Source organism: Bidens hawaiensis, unplaced genomic scaffold (genome assembly GCF_021521415.1).
Source record: "Bidens hawaiensis isolate Kalapana, Puna unplaced genomic scaffold, B.hawaiensis_p1.1 tig00010251_1, whole genome shotgun sequence".
NCBI classification, from domain to species: domain Eukaryota; kingdom Viridiplantae; phylum Streptophyta; class Magnoliopsida; order Asterales; family Asteraceae; genus Bidens; species Bidens hawaiensis.
In genome coordinates this window covers 834,322-852,386 of record NW_027491776.1, presented here as the reverse complement: position 1 = coordinate 852,386, position 18,065 = coordinate 834,322, and the positions used below count along the sequence as shown (strand labels likewise).

Sequence of the window (18,065 nt, the reverse complement as noted above, 5' to 3'; positions counted from 1 at the left end):
TTTAACACTTTTTTTCTTATCCAATAATAATAATGTTGTTGTTATCCATCCGTTAATTACCACTTCCAACCGCTCGTTTCTCATCTTCTCCGCTCACACACACACATACTCGAACTCAGTCGCATGACGCTCAACTTAACCTCTCCATGGCCAAATCATCTCTATCTTCAATCCACTCACCGTCTCCGACTAACTTCCAACGAATCCGCTTCAAATTCATCAAAATCTCAAGTGTTTTGCAGATTTCGAACTCCAAGTTATAAGAACAACAACATGAAGGCTTCGTTGAGTGAAAGCTACCACGAAGGCGCTGTAGTGGACGGTGATGATGATAATGATGCTGCTGGTTATAGTAGTAGTGAGAATGATTATGAGGTTATTATTAATAAAGCTTCCGCTGCAAAAGACGCCACTGATGCACTCCAAGTGTTCGCTGAAATGTCTAAGAGAAACGGTGGCGTTGTCAGTACTTCGGATTGTTCTTCCATTATTTCGGCTGCGCTGGACCGCAACAATGCGGGCTTGGCACTATCGATTTTCCAAGCCATGCGATCGAGTTTTGATGCAGGTATATATATATTATTTGACCTGTGGAAGGATATTAATCATATTATTGTATACTAGGTTAGTTACCCGTGTAGCACACGGGTTAGAATAAGTATTTTTTTTAAAATAATAACATAATATGAAATACAAAAAAAAATGTATCACATATTTAAAGATATATTATACGGTAAAAAAATTAAAATTACGCAATTTGGAAATAAAAAGTTGTTAGAAACTTCATAAATCATAAATTATTTCTTATTATTTTCTATATCAAAACTTGGTTGTAAATGTCTACTTTTTAAAACCAACTCGTTGACCAAAACTCATTCTAATCTTAAACTGTTTTGACATGAACAATGTTTGAAACTTTAACCGGTTAAAGAAACCCACCCATTTCATATTGGTTACTTATAAAAATCAAATATTAATAACCAATGCAATATATTTATATTAAACAAATTAACATATTTATGATGGTATTGATTATTTTAAATTATGATGGAATTATTAAAAATTCAAAATGAAATATTAAAAAGAGAAATGTAGTTAATATGATAGAGATGAGGGAAAATTTTGTAAGGATTAATATAGTGATGACATGTGGCATTTAAAAAGTTTTATTTATTAAATAATATAGATTAGGTTTAACTTGATTTTAATAGCATCTGTTACAAAATTGTATAAAGGATATAATACAAAAATCCGTAACGTACCTTAATGTACAAAAATACCTATATTCACGAAATTGATCCATGAAATCACATCCCAACGTCTCGGAATCATCAATACATACTCAATTAATCATCGATTCACCGAAAAAAACAGATTTGGATTGTTAATGGATCAACTTTTTTACTTTTCTTCACGAAGAGTAGAAGGTCATAAGGCGGTCGACGCGGGGCTCAACACCCAGAATGTGGCACACCCATTCAAAGTGGCGGATCTTGGCGATCGCCATTGGGTGTACCTCCGTCAAGTGTACACCGTGTTTCTCCAAAACACGATATACAAACTTCGTCAATGGGAATCTGAGATTCCCATATATGAAGAATGCAGCATATACCCCTATCTTGCCCTTGGGGGCATCATACACCGTTTGGTGGGGCTCTGGAAACTCAGGCTCGAAGGGCTCGAGCATGAACTTCTTCACGATGTAGTGATACAGGTCGACGGAAAGAGCACACTGGCACTCGCCAGCAGTACTCTTATCGTCCTTGTCAGACGTGGACGCCGGGTTCTCGGAATACACGTCGGACTCTTCAGCAGTAACTTCAGGATCGTGAATGGAAGACATGTTTTAGATGTAAAGAACGATTTCAGGAGAATGCTCGACAAAAGTAGAGTATTCGCCGGAAATCGCTTAGAAGAAGAAGTGAAAGTGAGTTGAGATGCATCCTCTCCCCCCTTTATATACTCATCGCAATGAATGCGATGAATTTAATGCGGGGGAGAGAGAAGAGCGCAGGTGCAATGAGATGATGACACGTGGAAAGCAAGTTGGCAACAGCAGTCGACAAGACGCGTGCCGTAAAATTCGCGCCCACTCGCCCGAAAACTTGCGCCCACGCGCCTGAAAAAGCGTCTGGAATGACCATATACTGTCACGTCGCCATAACTTCCTGCATATCCTGAACTGCCAGAGGAAACCGTCGGAAGACGCTAACGTCCCTTCAACAGTTTGGACTGTTCTTATCCTTTCACCAACTCTTCAAATTTCAAAAAGATTCAAAAATAAGAGGGAATATACCCCCTTACCTTGGGAAGCAAAAAACCATAAGACAAATGCGGGTACAACGTCAAGGCGAAACCCTTCACATACTTAGCACTTGCAGGGAATTGAAGCCAAGGACCTTATGGGCCATGCTTGCGGAAAGGGAAATAACACCTCCGCATGACGGGAACGTTGAGAACTAGATTGTTTGAAACTTCAAGGTGGAATTGGTAGTTTTAACATAACTGATCGCTATGTCCAAAACTACTAAAACCTCGTGAAGAGTCTATACAAGTGAAATTCAACACTCCCGACTTGCGAAGAGGTTAAACACCTACCCGCATCATAACCAAAGATCAGGCAGAAAAGTCGGGGATTTCTGCAAGTGACATTAGGAAAACCGCGGGAAGAATCCCCACGGAAAACCTTGAAAAACAAAAATCTCTTTAAAACCCCTTGCTTAAAGTCCAAAAGTTCACCTCACTTATTAATAATACACGAGAAGAACAATGGACTGGGGGGACTTGAAGAGGTAGGTCCCCGCAAAGCCCAGTTGGACCCGCAAGACACACCTTGAAGAGGTACGTCTGCGCAAAGACTAACTGGTCCCGCAGGACCCACCATGCTCAAAGACGAAGACCTTACACGCAGTAAGCCAGCTGTTCCCGCAGGAAAGCCTCCCTTGGTACAGTACCCTGCCTGTTCCCGCAGCTATGGGTACAAGCCAAGAAGGAAGGCTACCCGCACTAACGGTAAGGCTACACGCATAAGGCACTAACTCTTAACTTCAGCAATGTCACCTGAAGGAATGAGCAAGGCGGGAATATTCCCGCCCAAAGAGCCAGTCCGTACGCTTCTGGAAGATCTTTTGTACTATACCTGCCAAGGTATGGACAAAATAGACAAGATCTGACCAAAGCAGCCCATGAACCAATCACAGGGTGACAGCTCACCGACAATAGTACGAGGAGGAGCACGCTCTAGTACAAAATGTCACTATCAGCCGCTGCCTACCCACCAACTCCCATTGTGGCACGTACATAGCCCATAGTTGGTGGAAAAGGAATATTATACAGCTGGCCGTACCTGCTTGGAAACCTACCTTCGGCAATAAATACTCCAACACCTTGGAACGGTATCATCATCTCATATAATCTTATCTTTAGCTATTTCTCTCTATATACACTTATATTCAGAGCAATCTAGTATGATTCTCACGCCGGAGGGTGGTCACAAGGAGGAACCCCCCCTTCTCAGTGACGAGCTCACGGTGTCTGTCTTGCAGGTCAAGAAGAATAACCATCTTTGCCGGACTTAACCCTCGTGGGAAACATCTACTTAACCCTAAGATTATCCATAATCTGCCGGGGTCACTTAGTGTTTCTTCATTGGCGCCATCCGTGCATAGAAGCTAGAACTAATTCTTTCAGTTTTTTCAAAACCTCTGGAAAGATGGTTAAGGTTACTCCAATGACAAGTCCAACGAGTGACCAAGAAACTCCGGTAACCACAACCCCAGCTACTGGAGGGAACACCGACGAGTACACGATTTTTACGAACACTACCCCGGTTACTCAAGCCGGGGCAAGTGCAGTAAACAATCCTCCCCTGGGATTCATTGATACCCAGTTGGAGAAACAACAGACGAGGCTCCCCCGCCAAACACTTGATCAAGTTAAGGCTTGGGCGGAAGCACGTCAAAAAGAATTCCAAGCTGAGTTGGATGAACGTTTCCGTTCACTCCAACAGGCTAATGACGAACTCGGAAGCACTCGACAACAGCTCAACATGAGCAATGATTGCGAGTATTCGGATGATGAGTGGGAAGAATCTGACAGTGACGCAAACCTTCGTCATAAGACGAAAGGGAAGCGTAAGGAAGCAGACTTCCAGCCGAGAAGAAATTTTGGAGAAACCTTTAAGCCAAGGAACGCGGGGAGAAACCCGTGTGACTTCTCCAAGACTTTCAGGCCAACTGTTGCAAATGCGGGAACTTCCAAGTTTGCGAGGGACATTGAGGAAGCAATCGCCCCGAAGAGTGCCAAACAGATGTCCAACATCGGCACTTATGATGGCATATCCGACCCAGACGATCACTTGAACAGATTCATAGCGGGGGCAACCGTCAGCAACTGGACGGAACCCACATGGTGTTATATGTTTCAGATGACGCTGGTCGGAGCGGCCAGGGCATGGTTTGACCGTCTACCGGTCCACCACATCTATGATTGGGCAAACTTCCAGCACAAGTTCAGCCAGCACTTCAGTCAACAGAGAAAATATACTGAAGAACAGTGGACGATCCTCAAATGCGTTAGAGAGGAGGAGGATTCTTTGCTAGACTTCATCACTCGCTTCAACTCAAAGAAGCTGAGTTTGGGCACCATAAGTGAAGATCTCGTTCGCGCCGCTTTCATCCAGGGCGCCGAATACCCAGAGCTTATCCGCACACTGACGGGTAAAGATGGCATGCCATCCACATGGGATGCCATCATGACGGCAGCTAAACGCTTTGCCGAAACGGAGAAGCAACTGGGTAGAAATATTCCCCAGAGTACAAACCTCTACACGCAAAGGACCAGAGAGAATAATGTCCGCACCGCCCGACAAAACAAGAAGAGGAAGCTAGGTATTTGGCAGTCAAGGGTAAACTTTGACACCTCATCCAGCTCTAGCCCTCTATTAGGCGGGAGGGATAACACGCACCCATCAAACCGAAACCCCCGATGGACGCCACTCACCAAAAGCGTCACGGAGATATTTGCCACCGAGAAACTCTCATGGCCAAAAGCTCCAATGATCCGGCAACGTCATAATGCGGATCAGAGCAAGTCCTGTGACTTCCACGGGACAAAGGGCCACACCACCGAGGAGTGCACATCTTTGAAGGATGTTGTCGAAACATTCGTCAAAGATGGAAAACTTACACACCTTGTAGCATCAATCAAGAATGGAGGGAGGAACGATAATCGGTACAAGGGCAACGGACGAAAGCCTGTTGACATCAGCATCCACATGGTTCATGGTAACGTCAGAGGAAGAAAACGACGAACGACAGAACCATGTGCGTGGAAGGAAGCTGAAGTGCGCTTCCCGCGAGTGCCAGGAGGGCCCAACAAAGAAGGCCCTATAGTCATCAAAAGTCAGTTGGGGCACTACATCACTTCCCGCACTCTTGCTGATAACGGTGCTTCGTCAACGGTCATGTACAGGCAGTTCGACAAGCTAGACGACGAAGATAAGGAACGCCTGGAAACGGTATACGCCTCGATGGAAGGGTTCGATGGCAGCACAAACACCCCCTGGGTATCCTATCTTTCCCCGTCACTCTCACGGACGGGAAACACTCCCGCACAGAAGACGTGGACTTCGTCGTAATAAGGAAGCCACACCACACATACGACATTCTCTTCGAGAGAGACGGGATGGCAAGATTCAATGCCATGGTGTCTTTAGTCCACGGCATGATGGGGTGGCCAACAGCTGAGGGTGTAGCGATGATCACCGGTATTCCCCAGGTATGCATCGCATCTGTCTTATCTAAACCCAAACCAAAGATGGCCAAACCAACCATAACTGAACCAGAAGAATGGGCCTTCAATGGCAAATACCCTGACCAGGCTGTTACCATTGGCCCAACAATCACCGATCCTACACGCACCTTACTCAAACGCTTACTGCAGAAAAACGCTGACATCTTCGCATGGACACCAGCTGACATGACTGGTGTACCTCGAAGTAAGGCAGAGCATAAGCTCAAGTGTGACCCGGCTTTTACGTCAGTCATACAAAAGCGTCGAGTAATGAGGGCGGAACAGGCTAACGCGTGTAGAACCCAAGTCAAGGAACTCCTTGACGCAGGCATCGTACGCGTTAGCAGATATCAAACATGGGTTGCAAATCCCGTCATGGTACCGAAATCTAACAAACAATGGCGCATGTGCATAGATTTCAAAGACCTAAACAAAGCGTGCCCCAAAGATTGTTACCCGTTACCCGAAATTGACCTTAAGGTAGATTCGTTAGCACCGTTTCGCCTTAAATGTTTCCTTGATGCGTATAAGGGATACCATCAAATCCACATGGTCGTCGACGATCAGGACAAAACAGCATTTCGGACGCCCGATGGCACATTTTGTTATCAAATGACGCCATTCGGACTTAAGAATGCCGGGTCCACATACCAACGCCTGATGGACAAAGAGTTTCATGCCCAAATTGGGAGGAACTTGGAAGTTTACATGGATGACTTGGTCATCAAAAGCCTTGAGCCAGAAGCGATGTTGAAAGACATTGAAGAACCTTTCAACACGCTCAGAAAAATAAACATGAAGCTCAATCCGAGCAAGTGTTCTTTTGGGATGGAAGAAGGGAAATTCTTAGGAGTCATCGTTACCAAAGATGGCTTCAGACGAACCCTGAAAAGGTCGAAGCCATTATCAAAATGGAATCACCTACTACCATCAAACAAGCTCAGACACTGAACGGACGACTACTCGCACCTAATCGCTTTTTGGCGAACCATGCGGATAGGTCGTTCCCATTCGTATCAACATTGAGAAAAAACTGTTTAAAGAAAATGCACTTCCGCTGGACACCAGAAGCGGAAGCAGCTTTTCAGGAAATTCGGTCACGCTTGATCGAACTCCCAACGCTCACAGCACCAGAAGCGGGGGAGGAATTAATCCTATACCTCTCCGCCACAGACAGAGCAACCGGGGCAGTTCTACTAGTAGAACGGAAAGGCATCCAGATGCCAATCTACTATGTTAGCCGCGTCTTAACAGACGTAGAAACCCGGTACTCTACCCTGGAAAAATTAGTCTTAGCGCTTGTACAGGCTTCACGCAGGCTGAGACGATATTTCCACGGTCACCCAATCACCATTCTCACCAATTTCAAACTTGCAAACGTCCTAGGAAAACCCGAGTTGTCAGGACGTCTAGCCAAATGGGCAATAGAATTGGGAGAATACGCGATAAAGTACAAGCCAAGACCAGCCATAAAAGGCCAGGTCTTGGCCGACTTTATTACAGAAGTCCCCGCTTCGCAGGAGAAAGAATGCCAGGAGGAGGCTCAACCCTCTCCAGCACAGGATATCGATGATGTATGGCGACTCTACACTGATGGAGCAGCCAACAACGAGGGTTCAGGCGCAGGGTTGAAACTAACCAACCCAGCAGGCCAAGAATACACTTACGCTATTCGACTGGATTTTCCAAGTACGAATAATGAAGCGGAGTATGAAGCATTCTTGGCCGGGTTGAGAATTGCGCGTAAGATGGGAGTGAAAAACTTGGAAGCCCACGTGGATTCCATGTTAGTAGCCAACCAAATAAACGGGACGTACACGGCCGTGAACGACACAATGGCCCTGTACCTCGCACAAGCAAAAACCCTTACGCGCGATTTTAACGATTGTAAAGTCATACACGTCAAGCGTAGCGAAAACAAATCTGCGGATGCGTTAAGCAAGCTTGCATCATTAGCCTTCACCCACTTGGGAAAGGATATTCGCGTTGAACTCCTTGGAGCACCATCAATCCCGCACAAGGAAATTTGTGTCATCCAAACCGGCACGGAAACGTGGATGACACCAATCATAAATTACCTTGCGGCGGGTATACTACCAGAGTCAAAAACACAGGCAAGAAAGATACGCTGTAAAGCACTGAACTATCAACTCGTTGATGACATCCTCTACAGACGTAATTTTCTTGGCCCACTCCTAAGATGCGTGGACAACCAAGATGCTGATTACCTCCTAAGGGAAGTACACGAAGGCATCTGCGGAATACACGCAGGTCCACGCGCTGTTGTGGCTAAGCTAAACAACGCGGGATACTTTTGGCCGGGGATGCATACGGATGCGCTGGCATACGTCAGAAAATGTAGGTCTTGCCAACTCTACGCACCCAACACGCATCGCCCGAAGAATGAACTTATTCCAGTCACCTCCTCATGGCCATTTCAGAAATGGGCCATCGATGTGACAGGCCCATTTCCCACAGCAGCAGGAAAAGTTCAGTTTCTAGTGGTAGCCATCGACTACTTCACCAAGTGGATAGAAGCAAAACCCTTGGCCCAAACAACCGCAAAGCATATCAAAAAATTTATTTGGGAATTTATTATTTGTCGTTTTGGACTTCCACAGAATTTGGTGAGCGATAACGGCACCAACTTTGCTGACAAGAAGCTACAAAAGTGGCAGGAAGAACTTCAAATCACCCACACCTTTACCTCAGTGGCACACCCGCATGGTAATGGTGAGGTGGAAAGAGCAAATAAGAGCATCGTCGACGGCATAAAGAAAAGACTCTTGGAGCATAGATCTGGCTGGGTGGATGAAGTTCCATATGTCCTTTGGGCGAACAGAACGCTAAAAAAGGCAAGTACGGGAGAAACCCCGTTCAGCCTCACCTATGGCACTGAAGCCATGGTCCCGGTCGAAATTGGTTTACCCTCACCAAGGGTCTTGACTCAACCAGAAGACAATGATGCGGAAAGACGATTAGACCTTATGCTAACCGAAGAACGCAGAGACTTAGTCGCAGCGCGCGAAGAAAACTATAAGCGACAAATGCAAAAGTACTACAACACGCGGGTAAAACTCTGCAACTTCAATGTCGGAGACTACATACTGCGTAACGAGGCTTCGAACCAAGAGCGCCCAGGAAAGCTGGCCCCGGTCTGGGAAGGGCCATACACTATTAAAGAAGTTTTGGGAAAAGGCGCATACCGGCTCGAAAGGCTCGATGGCGCCCCCATCCCAAAAACATGGAATGGAGCTCAATTACGCAAATGTTACATGTAGATCAATTCCAAACTATTAAAGAAAAAGCCCAGAGCCACTTCTAATGGAAATGATTCTCCATCACATTGTGTTGATAGCCTTACCTCTATACTTATGAACTTTCCACACTGATATGCCGGTATTCACCGCATAAATAAGTGTGAAAAGAAGTAAGTCGTTGCGTGTGGAAGGCGGCAAAACCTGCATAAACATAAAAACGGTAAAAATTTCTAAGGAAGATGAGAAAAACCTTCACGCAGGTCAGATGTAGGTAAAGTTTGGCCATCCTACCATATGAAAGTGACGGTCTTACCCGCACAATCATGAGGGAGGAAACAAAACTTTAACTTATCATCTATCACGTTGAAAGGTTAACTTATCCAAAATACTTAAGAAATTGATAAGTTAAACTAAAATATGCATGCGAAAGACATATAAGGTTTACAAGGCAAAGGCATTAAAAAAACGTTAATATTCCATAAAAATTCAAACATTACAAGAATGGCTGGGCATATACCCGCATACAAAAATATAAATCTATTCTAACGGTGGGAAGGGATCTAAAGGTTCAAGCTTCAGGACCACTCCCTCCAAATCCACCTGAACCCGCACCATCAGTTGAGTGTGGCGGTTCAAGGAAAGCCTTGAGAATGGCTAGCCCATCATCAGCAGCAGCAATCTCGTTCACCTTCTCCACCACCGGATGCGAGAAGGCAGCATACTGGTTCACTGCTTGGTCATAAACAGCTTCAGTGTCCACGTCATAAAGAGGGAAGTTGGAAGGCGGGATGCCCTCCTCAACAAACCCTAGACCAAGCAGGAAGCCAACCTTTTCCCCATCCTCATGAGAAGTGTTGAGGGCCGCGCTCATGGCATCGTCATAAGATGTGTTCGTGAGAACCCGATGCACAACCTACAAAATAGAAATATATCAAAAAATTTTCTAAGTATAAAGAAAAGCGTAAAGAAACTACGGAACTACGCATACCTGCGACAACGCTTCTCGTAGAAGTCATGTTTTGGTGACCAGAGCTTCCTGGAGGGCAGCTTGAGCTTGATCACGGGCGCGTTCGGCTTCGTTTTTGTTAAGGTTAGCAAGCAACACATCTTTGGCTGCAGCCTCTTTAACGCCCTTCAGCTTACGCTCAGCACGGTCAAGCATACCCCTCTGGTCCAGTAGCTCCTGGAGCTTCTTGGCATCTTCCAAGGCCAAAGCATCATGAGCCTGCCGGAGCTCTTTTAATTCGGCTTTAAGCTCTTCGTTCTCTGTGCGCAAAGGCTCAGCAACGGCTTCAGCTTTGGTGGCCCTCTCGGTTGCGTTCCGTGCAGTTTCCTTAGCCAACCTAAGCTGTTCGTTAACAGCTTCGGTAGCTTTGGAACAGGCCTCGTGCCGGGCCTGAACCTCAACCTCGAGGTCCCTGAAGGCCTTCTCCTTTTCCGCAGCGATGGCGGCAAGTCTCTTATTCTCCTCCCGGATAGCTCACGCCTGAGCCACTTCCAGGCTACGCGCCGTCTTTAACTTGTCGTTTTCACGACAGAGCAACTCGACGCGTGGCTGCATCCGGGCAAGGAGGATTCGGAGCTCGTTGGTTAGCCTACCCTCCTGGTAGCTAGCCATGGCCTCCCCCAACGCACCGCTTGGGGCGACGTGGCGCGCCCATTCGACGCAGTCCACAGCCGTTCGAAGGGTTGTTCCCCGGCGGATGTTCCACCGTGGAACATACACCTCATTGGAATCTGAAACTGCAAAAACAAGAAACAGTTAGGAAAAAATGATTAAAAAAGGGGCCAAAATAACCCTACGCACCTGTAGGGTCGACAACAGGCCGGTAGCCGCCAAACCCATCACCCGAACCTAAGGGATATCCATCCAAGAGGTCGGGGAGATGGGAAGGAGGCAGAGATTGGCTAGAAGCCCCAACCCTGGACATACCTGAGGAACCGGCCATGGACGAGGTAGTCGCCGGTGCCGGAGGAGGCACGGTAGAAGCCGCCGCGGTAGAAACCATCGGAGGTGAACTCACTGGAGGTGAACTCACAACCGTGGCCGCCGCTGCGGAGGAACCCGCAGAAAAAATCACCACCGGCTCAGTGAAGGAGGCAGTGAAGATGGCACTGGCTGCCGGCGGAGATGTCACAATTGTAACAGTTGGCTCAACGGGATGAGCAACTGAACCAATGCTTGAAACAGACGCAGCCGCCTGGGTCATCGCCTCGGGTAGGTTGACCAAACCTACCGTCATGGGTCCAGAACTGCTTCTTCACGCAACACTCTGGAATGCGGTTGCATCCACGCCTGCATGAAGACAAGATATTAAATATAATGGCGGAAAGAAATGCGGTTAAGACAAATGAAATTTATACTTACGGGTTTTCTTGATCTTGAAGGTTCTGACAGGTGGGGACGAACCCGATGGAGCCGGCCTCTTCATGCCTGTTGCCGTCGTCGTACTGGGCTGCTCGGAGGTGACAGCTGTCTCAACCTCCGAGACAGCGGTCTCACCATCACCAGGATTCCCCGCCGCTTCCTCACTTTCGGTCTCCGAATCAGACCGATTCTCTTGATCGGCGGAGGTAACCTTCGCCTTGCCCTTCAGTCCGGCAGCCTTCTTCTTCCTTGCGAAGAAATGACCATCTGCGGATTCCTCATCAGAAGATGACAAAATTAGAGGAATTCCAGCAGAGGTTTGAGCATGAAGAGGGCGGGGGTTAAAGAATCCCTTACCTGGCCGCGTGGCGCTCAGAATTTCGTGGCCCGGCGGATAGACCTCCACGAACAGACCCGTCGTCTGCTCCAGGATGGGCAACTCTTTCTCGTCAAGATCACGAGTACCCAGCCGAGCGGGACCACCGCTCTCCCGCGGTTGCGGAAGCGACTGCAAGTTGTTTCCCTCTGAAAATAAAAAGAGAAATGGTTAGAAAAAAAACCCTAAATTGGCAAATAAGACGGAGCATACCGTAAGGGATAGAGTTCAAACCGTATTCGAGGACGATGGGTATCTGCGGCGTCTCTGCCCCGGCATCCTTCCATACCCGGCTCATCCCGAGCATCACCATCCCAGACTCCGCAAAGCGGTAAACCGGAGTCTGGATCCGGGAGATCTTGGTAAACCATTCCGCCTCCTGGTAGTTGGAGGCGTGAAGGTTGGGGAGTGCTCTCCCGTTCTTGAATGTCATCGCGATAGGGACGACACGGGCAGAGATATAGAAGAACTCCCGTTTCCAAGATCGAAGACTGCGCTCGGTAGCACAGATCTTCAAACCCTTGATCCGAGTGACCAAGGTGTTCCAGCCTTGGATGCACCTCCAAGAGTAGAAGGTCATCAGGCGATCGACGCGGGGCTCAACACCCAGAATGTGGCACACCCATTCAAAGTGGCGGATCTTGGCGATCGCCATTGGGTGTACCTCCGTCAAGTGTACACCGTGTTTCTCCAAAACACGATATACAAACTTCGTCAATGGGAATCTGAGATTCCCATATATGAAGAATGCAGCATATACCCCTATCTTGCCCTTGGGGGCATTATACACCGTTTGGTGGGGCTCTGGAAACTCAGGCTCGAAGGGCTCGAGCATGAACTTCTTCACGATGTAGTGATACAGGTCGACGGAAAGAGCACACTGGCACTCGCCAGCAGTACTCTTATCGTCCTTGTCAGACGTGGACGCCGGGTTCTCGGAATACACGTCGGACTTTTCAGCAGTAACTTCAGGATCGTGAATGGAAGACATGTTTTAGATGTAAAGAACGATTTCAGGAGAATGCTCGACAAAAGTAGATTATTCGCCGGAAATCGCTTAGAAGAAGAAGTGAAAGTGAGTTGAGATGCATCCTCTCCCCCCTTTATATACTCATCGCAATGAATGTGATGAATTTAATGCGGGGGAGAGAGAAGAGCGCAGGTGCAATGAGATGACGACACGTGGAAAGCAAGCTGGCAACAGCAGTCGACAAGACGCGTGCCGTAAAATTCGCGCCCACGCGCCCGAAAACTTGCGCCCACGCGCCTGAAAAAGCGTCTGGAATGACCATATACTGTCACGTCGCCATAACTCCTGCATATCCTGAACTGCCAGAAGAAACCGTCGGAAGACGCTAACGTCCCTTCAACAGTTTGGACTGTTCTTATCCTTTCACCAACTCTTCAAATTTCAAAAAGATTCAAAAATAAGAGGGAATATACCCCCTTACCTTGGGAAGCAAAAAACCATAAGACAAATGCAGGTACAACGTCAAGGCGAAACCCTTCACATACTTAGCACTTGCAGGGAATTGAAGCCAAGGCCCTTATGGGCCATGCTTGCGGAAAGGGAAATAACACCTCCGCATGACGGGAACGTTGAGAACTAGATTGTTTGAAACTTCAAGGTGGAATTGGTAGTTTTAACATAACTGATCACTATGTCCAAAACTACCAAAACCTCGTGAAGAGTCTATACAAGTGAAATTCAACACTCCCGACTTGCGAAGAGGTTAAACACCTACTCGCATCATAACCAAAGATCAGGCAGAAAAGTCGGGAATTTCTGCAAGTGACATTAGGAAAACCGCGGGAAGAATCCCCACGGAAAACCTTGAAAAACAAAAATCTCTTTAAAACCCCTTGCTTAAAGTCCAAAAGTTCACCTCACTTATTAATAATTCATGAGAAGAACAATGGACTGGGGGGACTTGAAGAGGTAGGTCCCCGCAAAGCCCAGTTGGACCCGCAAGACACACCTTGAAGAGGTACGTCTGCGCAAAGACTAACTGGTCCCGCAGGACCCACCATGCTCAAAGACGAAGACCTTACACGCAGTAAGCCAGCTGTTCCCGCAGGAAAGCCTCCCTTGGTACAGTACCCTGCCTGTTCCCGCAGCTATGGGTACAAGCCAAGAAGGAAGGCTACCCGCACTAACGGTAAGGCTACACGCATAAGGCACTAACTCTTAACTTCAGCAATGTCACCTGAAGGAATGAGCAAGGCTGGAATATTCCCGCCCAAAAGAGCCAGTCCGTACGCTTCTGGAAGATCTTTTGTACTATACCTGCCAAGGTATGGACAAAATAGACAAGATCTGACCAAAGCAGCCCATGAACCAATCACAGGGTGACAGCTCACCGACAATAGTACGAGGAGGAGCACGCTCTAGTACAAAATGTCACTATCAGCCGCTGCCTACCCACCAACTCCCATTGTGGCACGTACATAGCCCATAGTTGGTGGAAAAGGAATATTATACGGCTGGCCGTACCTGCTTGGAAACCTACCTTCGGCTATAAATACTCCAACACCTTGGAACGGTATCATCATCTCATATAATTTTATCTTTAGCTATTTCTCTCTATATATACTTATATTCAGAGCAATCTAGTCTGATTCTCACGCCGGATGGTGGTCACAAGGAGGAACCCCCCCCCCCCTTCTCAGTGACGAGCTCACGGTGTCTGTCTTGCAGGTCAAGAAGAATAACCATCTTTGCCGGACTTAACCCTCGTGGGAAACATCTACTTAACCTTAAGATTATCCATAATCTGCCGGGGTCATTTAGTGTTTCTTCAAAATGATTAGGAATTTGATCTTAGTATAGTTTTGTTTCTGAAAATCATTGTGAAGTATTTCACTATTTTTAGTCATTTCAAAAGATGCATTCATATTTTTCACAATCTTCTCAGACTGTTAAAAAGTACAATTTGATTGTCTGGTTGTACACATTCAGGTGTTTGTACATGGTGCACAAGACAAACAAGGACATATTTTCTGCTTTTTAAAGAATATAACTGGTCTTTTATAGTTTTATTATATTATTGACTAGAACATTGGTGCATACTGTAATGCATTAATGTCTGATGTATTGGTAGGTGTAGGAGATAAAAATGTTGGTGATAGATGGAGGTGGTCCAGACCTGATGTAAATACATACACACTGTTGGTTCGGGGTCTTGCAGCATCGTTGAGGGTTTCAGATGTCCTTAGGATTATTGGTAATGTATGTCGAGTGGGGGTATCTCCTGGTGAAGAGGTACAGCTGCAGTTACTCTTTTCACTTATTTGTTGGCAAACATTATACTAAATATTCTTTCTAGTTTCACTATATCATTATGCTGATCTGCAGTTTGCATTTGTTCATGCAGGTCCCTTTTGGTAAGATTGTAAAGTGCCCTAGTTGCATGATAGCTGTTGCTGTTGCACAACCTCAAAATGGTATTCAGGCATACACAAAAATGCGTAGAGTTTTACTTATTGTCCCCCCTTAAAATGTTTTCGTGATTCCTTATCAGATAGAGTCTGTCCTGCAGATTGTTTCCTGCTCCAAATGCCGGTACCAATACGAGCTTGTTTCTGGCAACATAACTAGTATCGAGTCAGAAGAAATAAGGTTGGTTATTGTATTCCTACCTTTTCTTTGTTGTTTAAGGATGTCAATCCTGTTGATCATGTGATATTCACTTTTTCTAAGGATGTCCTCCTACCGAACGCAGCATGGATGTACCAGCATGGAAACGAGGGCTACAATTCTTGAAGATAGTCAAAGAAACTACTCCTGCTGCTGTTCACTCCATTGTGGCAAGTCTCTCATAAACCCTAAACCCTAAACAAGAGCTTATGTTTCCTAGGAGCCCCTGCTAAAAACAGAGGATTATCCTTTTTTAGTCCTGGTGTGATCATCCCGCTTCTTTGCCACAGTTGATGTGGCCTCGGGAATGATAGACCCCGGTTTACCTCAGCTCATTTCAGTTGCAGCTGTTTCGTCTGTAGCTGTTGGAGCCACTTTAAACGGTCTGGTATTTCCACAGTTGAATCGAGTAAGTTTTCTTATTGATGTTACTTAAAACCTTCTTCACTGTGTCCCAGTGTCTTGGATATATTTGCTGATTCCCTTTTGTTTTTCATTAGCTTCCTCCTAGATTTGTGGAAACAGTTGCCATAAGACAGCAACTGCTGTCTCAGTACGACACACTTCAGTCTCGTATTAAGGATTTAAAAGATGCTGTTGAAAATGAGGTATTATTTATTATATTAAGAGTTGTGAGTTTCTGAGTTGTGCTCTAAATTGCTCAAAAAAATTCACATTTTTGAGTCCTTGACATGCAATTAAGTTTATTTTATGGTATGTTTCATCAATGGTTTTTATAGGTCGGTAAACGAACCGAACATTCGGTGAACAGCTCATGAACCGTGCAGCCGGAAGTTCGTTTATTCAATTAACAAACAAAAATGAAAACATGTCTCATTTTTTCATTTATGCTTGTTAATGCTCGTTTACAATCGTTATTTAAATTTGTTTGTGTGCATTCATTTATGTTTGTTACTTTACGGTTGGTTTAGCTCAATTTTATTCGTTCATCTATGTTCAATTATGTTTGTGCGATTTACATCTGTGATTCATTTACATTGTTGACGAACGAATATAATTAAACACGAACAAGTTCATTTTCTTAATGAACAAAGAACAAACACGAACAAGCTCATTTTCTTAATGAACAAACACGAACAAGAAAACACCGTTCATTTATTGTTCATGTTCGATAATTTGTAATTGAAGTTAAGCGAACGGACATGAACATGCTCCATTTGTGTTCGTACGGTTCATTTACTAGTCTAATAGTTAACATTGACCGTCAAGTATATTAGGTATGGATGCTGGCCCGTATGTGCCAACTAGAGAACAAAATTGTTGCTGTTGGTGAACCTTCTTATCGGTAATCTTCTTTGTAGGGTAATTATTTGGTTTCAATAAGACAAAGTTAATAAAATGTATTTTTTTTAATGATATCATGAAGTGCACGGAGAAGTAGAGTTAAAAGGGTGCGTGAAGGATTGGAAAACTCGTTGAAATCTCGAATTGAACTAATTGAAAGCTATGCAAGAGTATGCATTCTTACACCACTAAAGATAATAATATCTTTATTAGGCTTGAAGTTTGATAGCTTTTGCATTCCAATTTTGCCCTTGTTACAGATTTCTTCAATGATTGAAATTGAAGTGGAAATGGACTCTGATGTTCTTGCTGCTGAGTCAGCCAGTAACGCGGTCTGTTAACAATTACTAAACTTTTCTCCTACAGTTTATTAGAGATGTGCATAAAACCGGATTAACCCACCCATAACTGAATTAACCAACATAACTGAACCGAACCATAATACCACACATAACTGAATTAACTGAACCAATAACCGATGGGTTGGTTTTAATTATTTTAAAGACCGAAATTAGCGGGTTGGTCTATTAAAAACACAGTTAGTCGACCCAATCCACTACCTTAATACAAATGTCAAATGGTAAAACTTAAATTGTTGTAGCCCAAGCCCAAATGTGTAATAAGATTATAAGAATATATTAAGTGGTTAAAAATTTTAAATCCAAACTTTCAGGCCCAGTTACATTGTTTTTGGGCTATTTTAGTCAGGCCCAAACATTTCATGACAAATTCTAGTTAACGGTTAACCAACCCATTACCAAACTGAATCAACATACCATAACCAACTCAATCATAACCAATCGTCCAATCGGTTATCTTTCTCTTGTTAAGGTTTCCGGCCAAAACTGACTCAAACCGACCCATGCACGTCCCTACAGTTTATGTGTTCTTTTGATAAGGGAATGTTTATAAGCCAAAACTGTCATTGAAATATATATTTATTTATTTATTTATTTTATTTTGTGCAGGAGACTATTGCTAAACAGATAGAGCAGATGATGGAACTCGAAAATCTTGAAGAGGTAAGTTCTCATCAACACTAAGCATTTTTCTTGCAATGATGCATTCATAAACGCTTGATATTATTATTTTTTTTAGTCTCCCTTTCGGTCACTCGGACATGTTACTTTCATGTGTCCCTAATAAAAAGTATTGTTTGTTAAAACTTAAAACAGAGATGGAGAATTCAAACAGAAGCAAATGATGAGGTGGAAAAGCTTCTGAATTCTGAGATATTACCTTCACAACAGGTTTCTGATATATAACATACTGGTAAAGATGAGAATTAGTGGCTCATATTATTAATCTTGTATAAAAACAATGTTG

General features: G+C 44.9%; 1 protein-coding gene across 1 annotated transcript; it reads left to right on the top strand.

Moving 5' to 3' along the window:
* Positions 1 to 31: 31 nt before the first annotated feature.
* Positions 32 to 18,065, top strand: LOC143534636 (uncharacterized). The gene is made up of 12 exons (XM_077029078.1): positions 32 to 568; positions 14,899 to 15,059; positions 15,172 to 15,249; positions 15,337 to 15,416; positions 15,520 to 15,616; positions 15,715 to 15,843; positions 15,935 to 16,042; positions 16,673 to 16,740; positions 16,822 to 16,909; positions 17,000 to 17,071; positions 17,708 to 17,761; positions 17,915 to 18,065. The coding sequence occupies exons 1-12, from the start codon at positions 124 to 126 to the stop codon at positions 18,002 to 18,004; spliced, it is 1,470 nt and encodes a 489-aa protein (XP_076885193.1). The 5' UTR covers positions 32 to 123; the 3' UTR covers positions 18,005 to 18,065.

Coding starts and splice junctions, on each gene's coding strand:
- LOC143534636 (XM_077029078.1), top strand. CDS start 124: ATGACGCTCAACTTAACCTCTCCATGGCCAAATCATCTCTATCTTCAA. Junction 15,417..15,519: donor ATCGAGTCAGAAGAAATAAG/GTTGGTTATTGT, acceptor TACCGAACGCAG/CATGGATGTACCAGCATGGA. Junction 17,762..17,914: donor AACTCGAAAATCTTGAAGAG/GTAAGTTCTCAT, acceptor AACTTAAAACAG/AGATGGAGAATTCAAACAGA.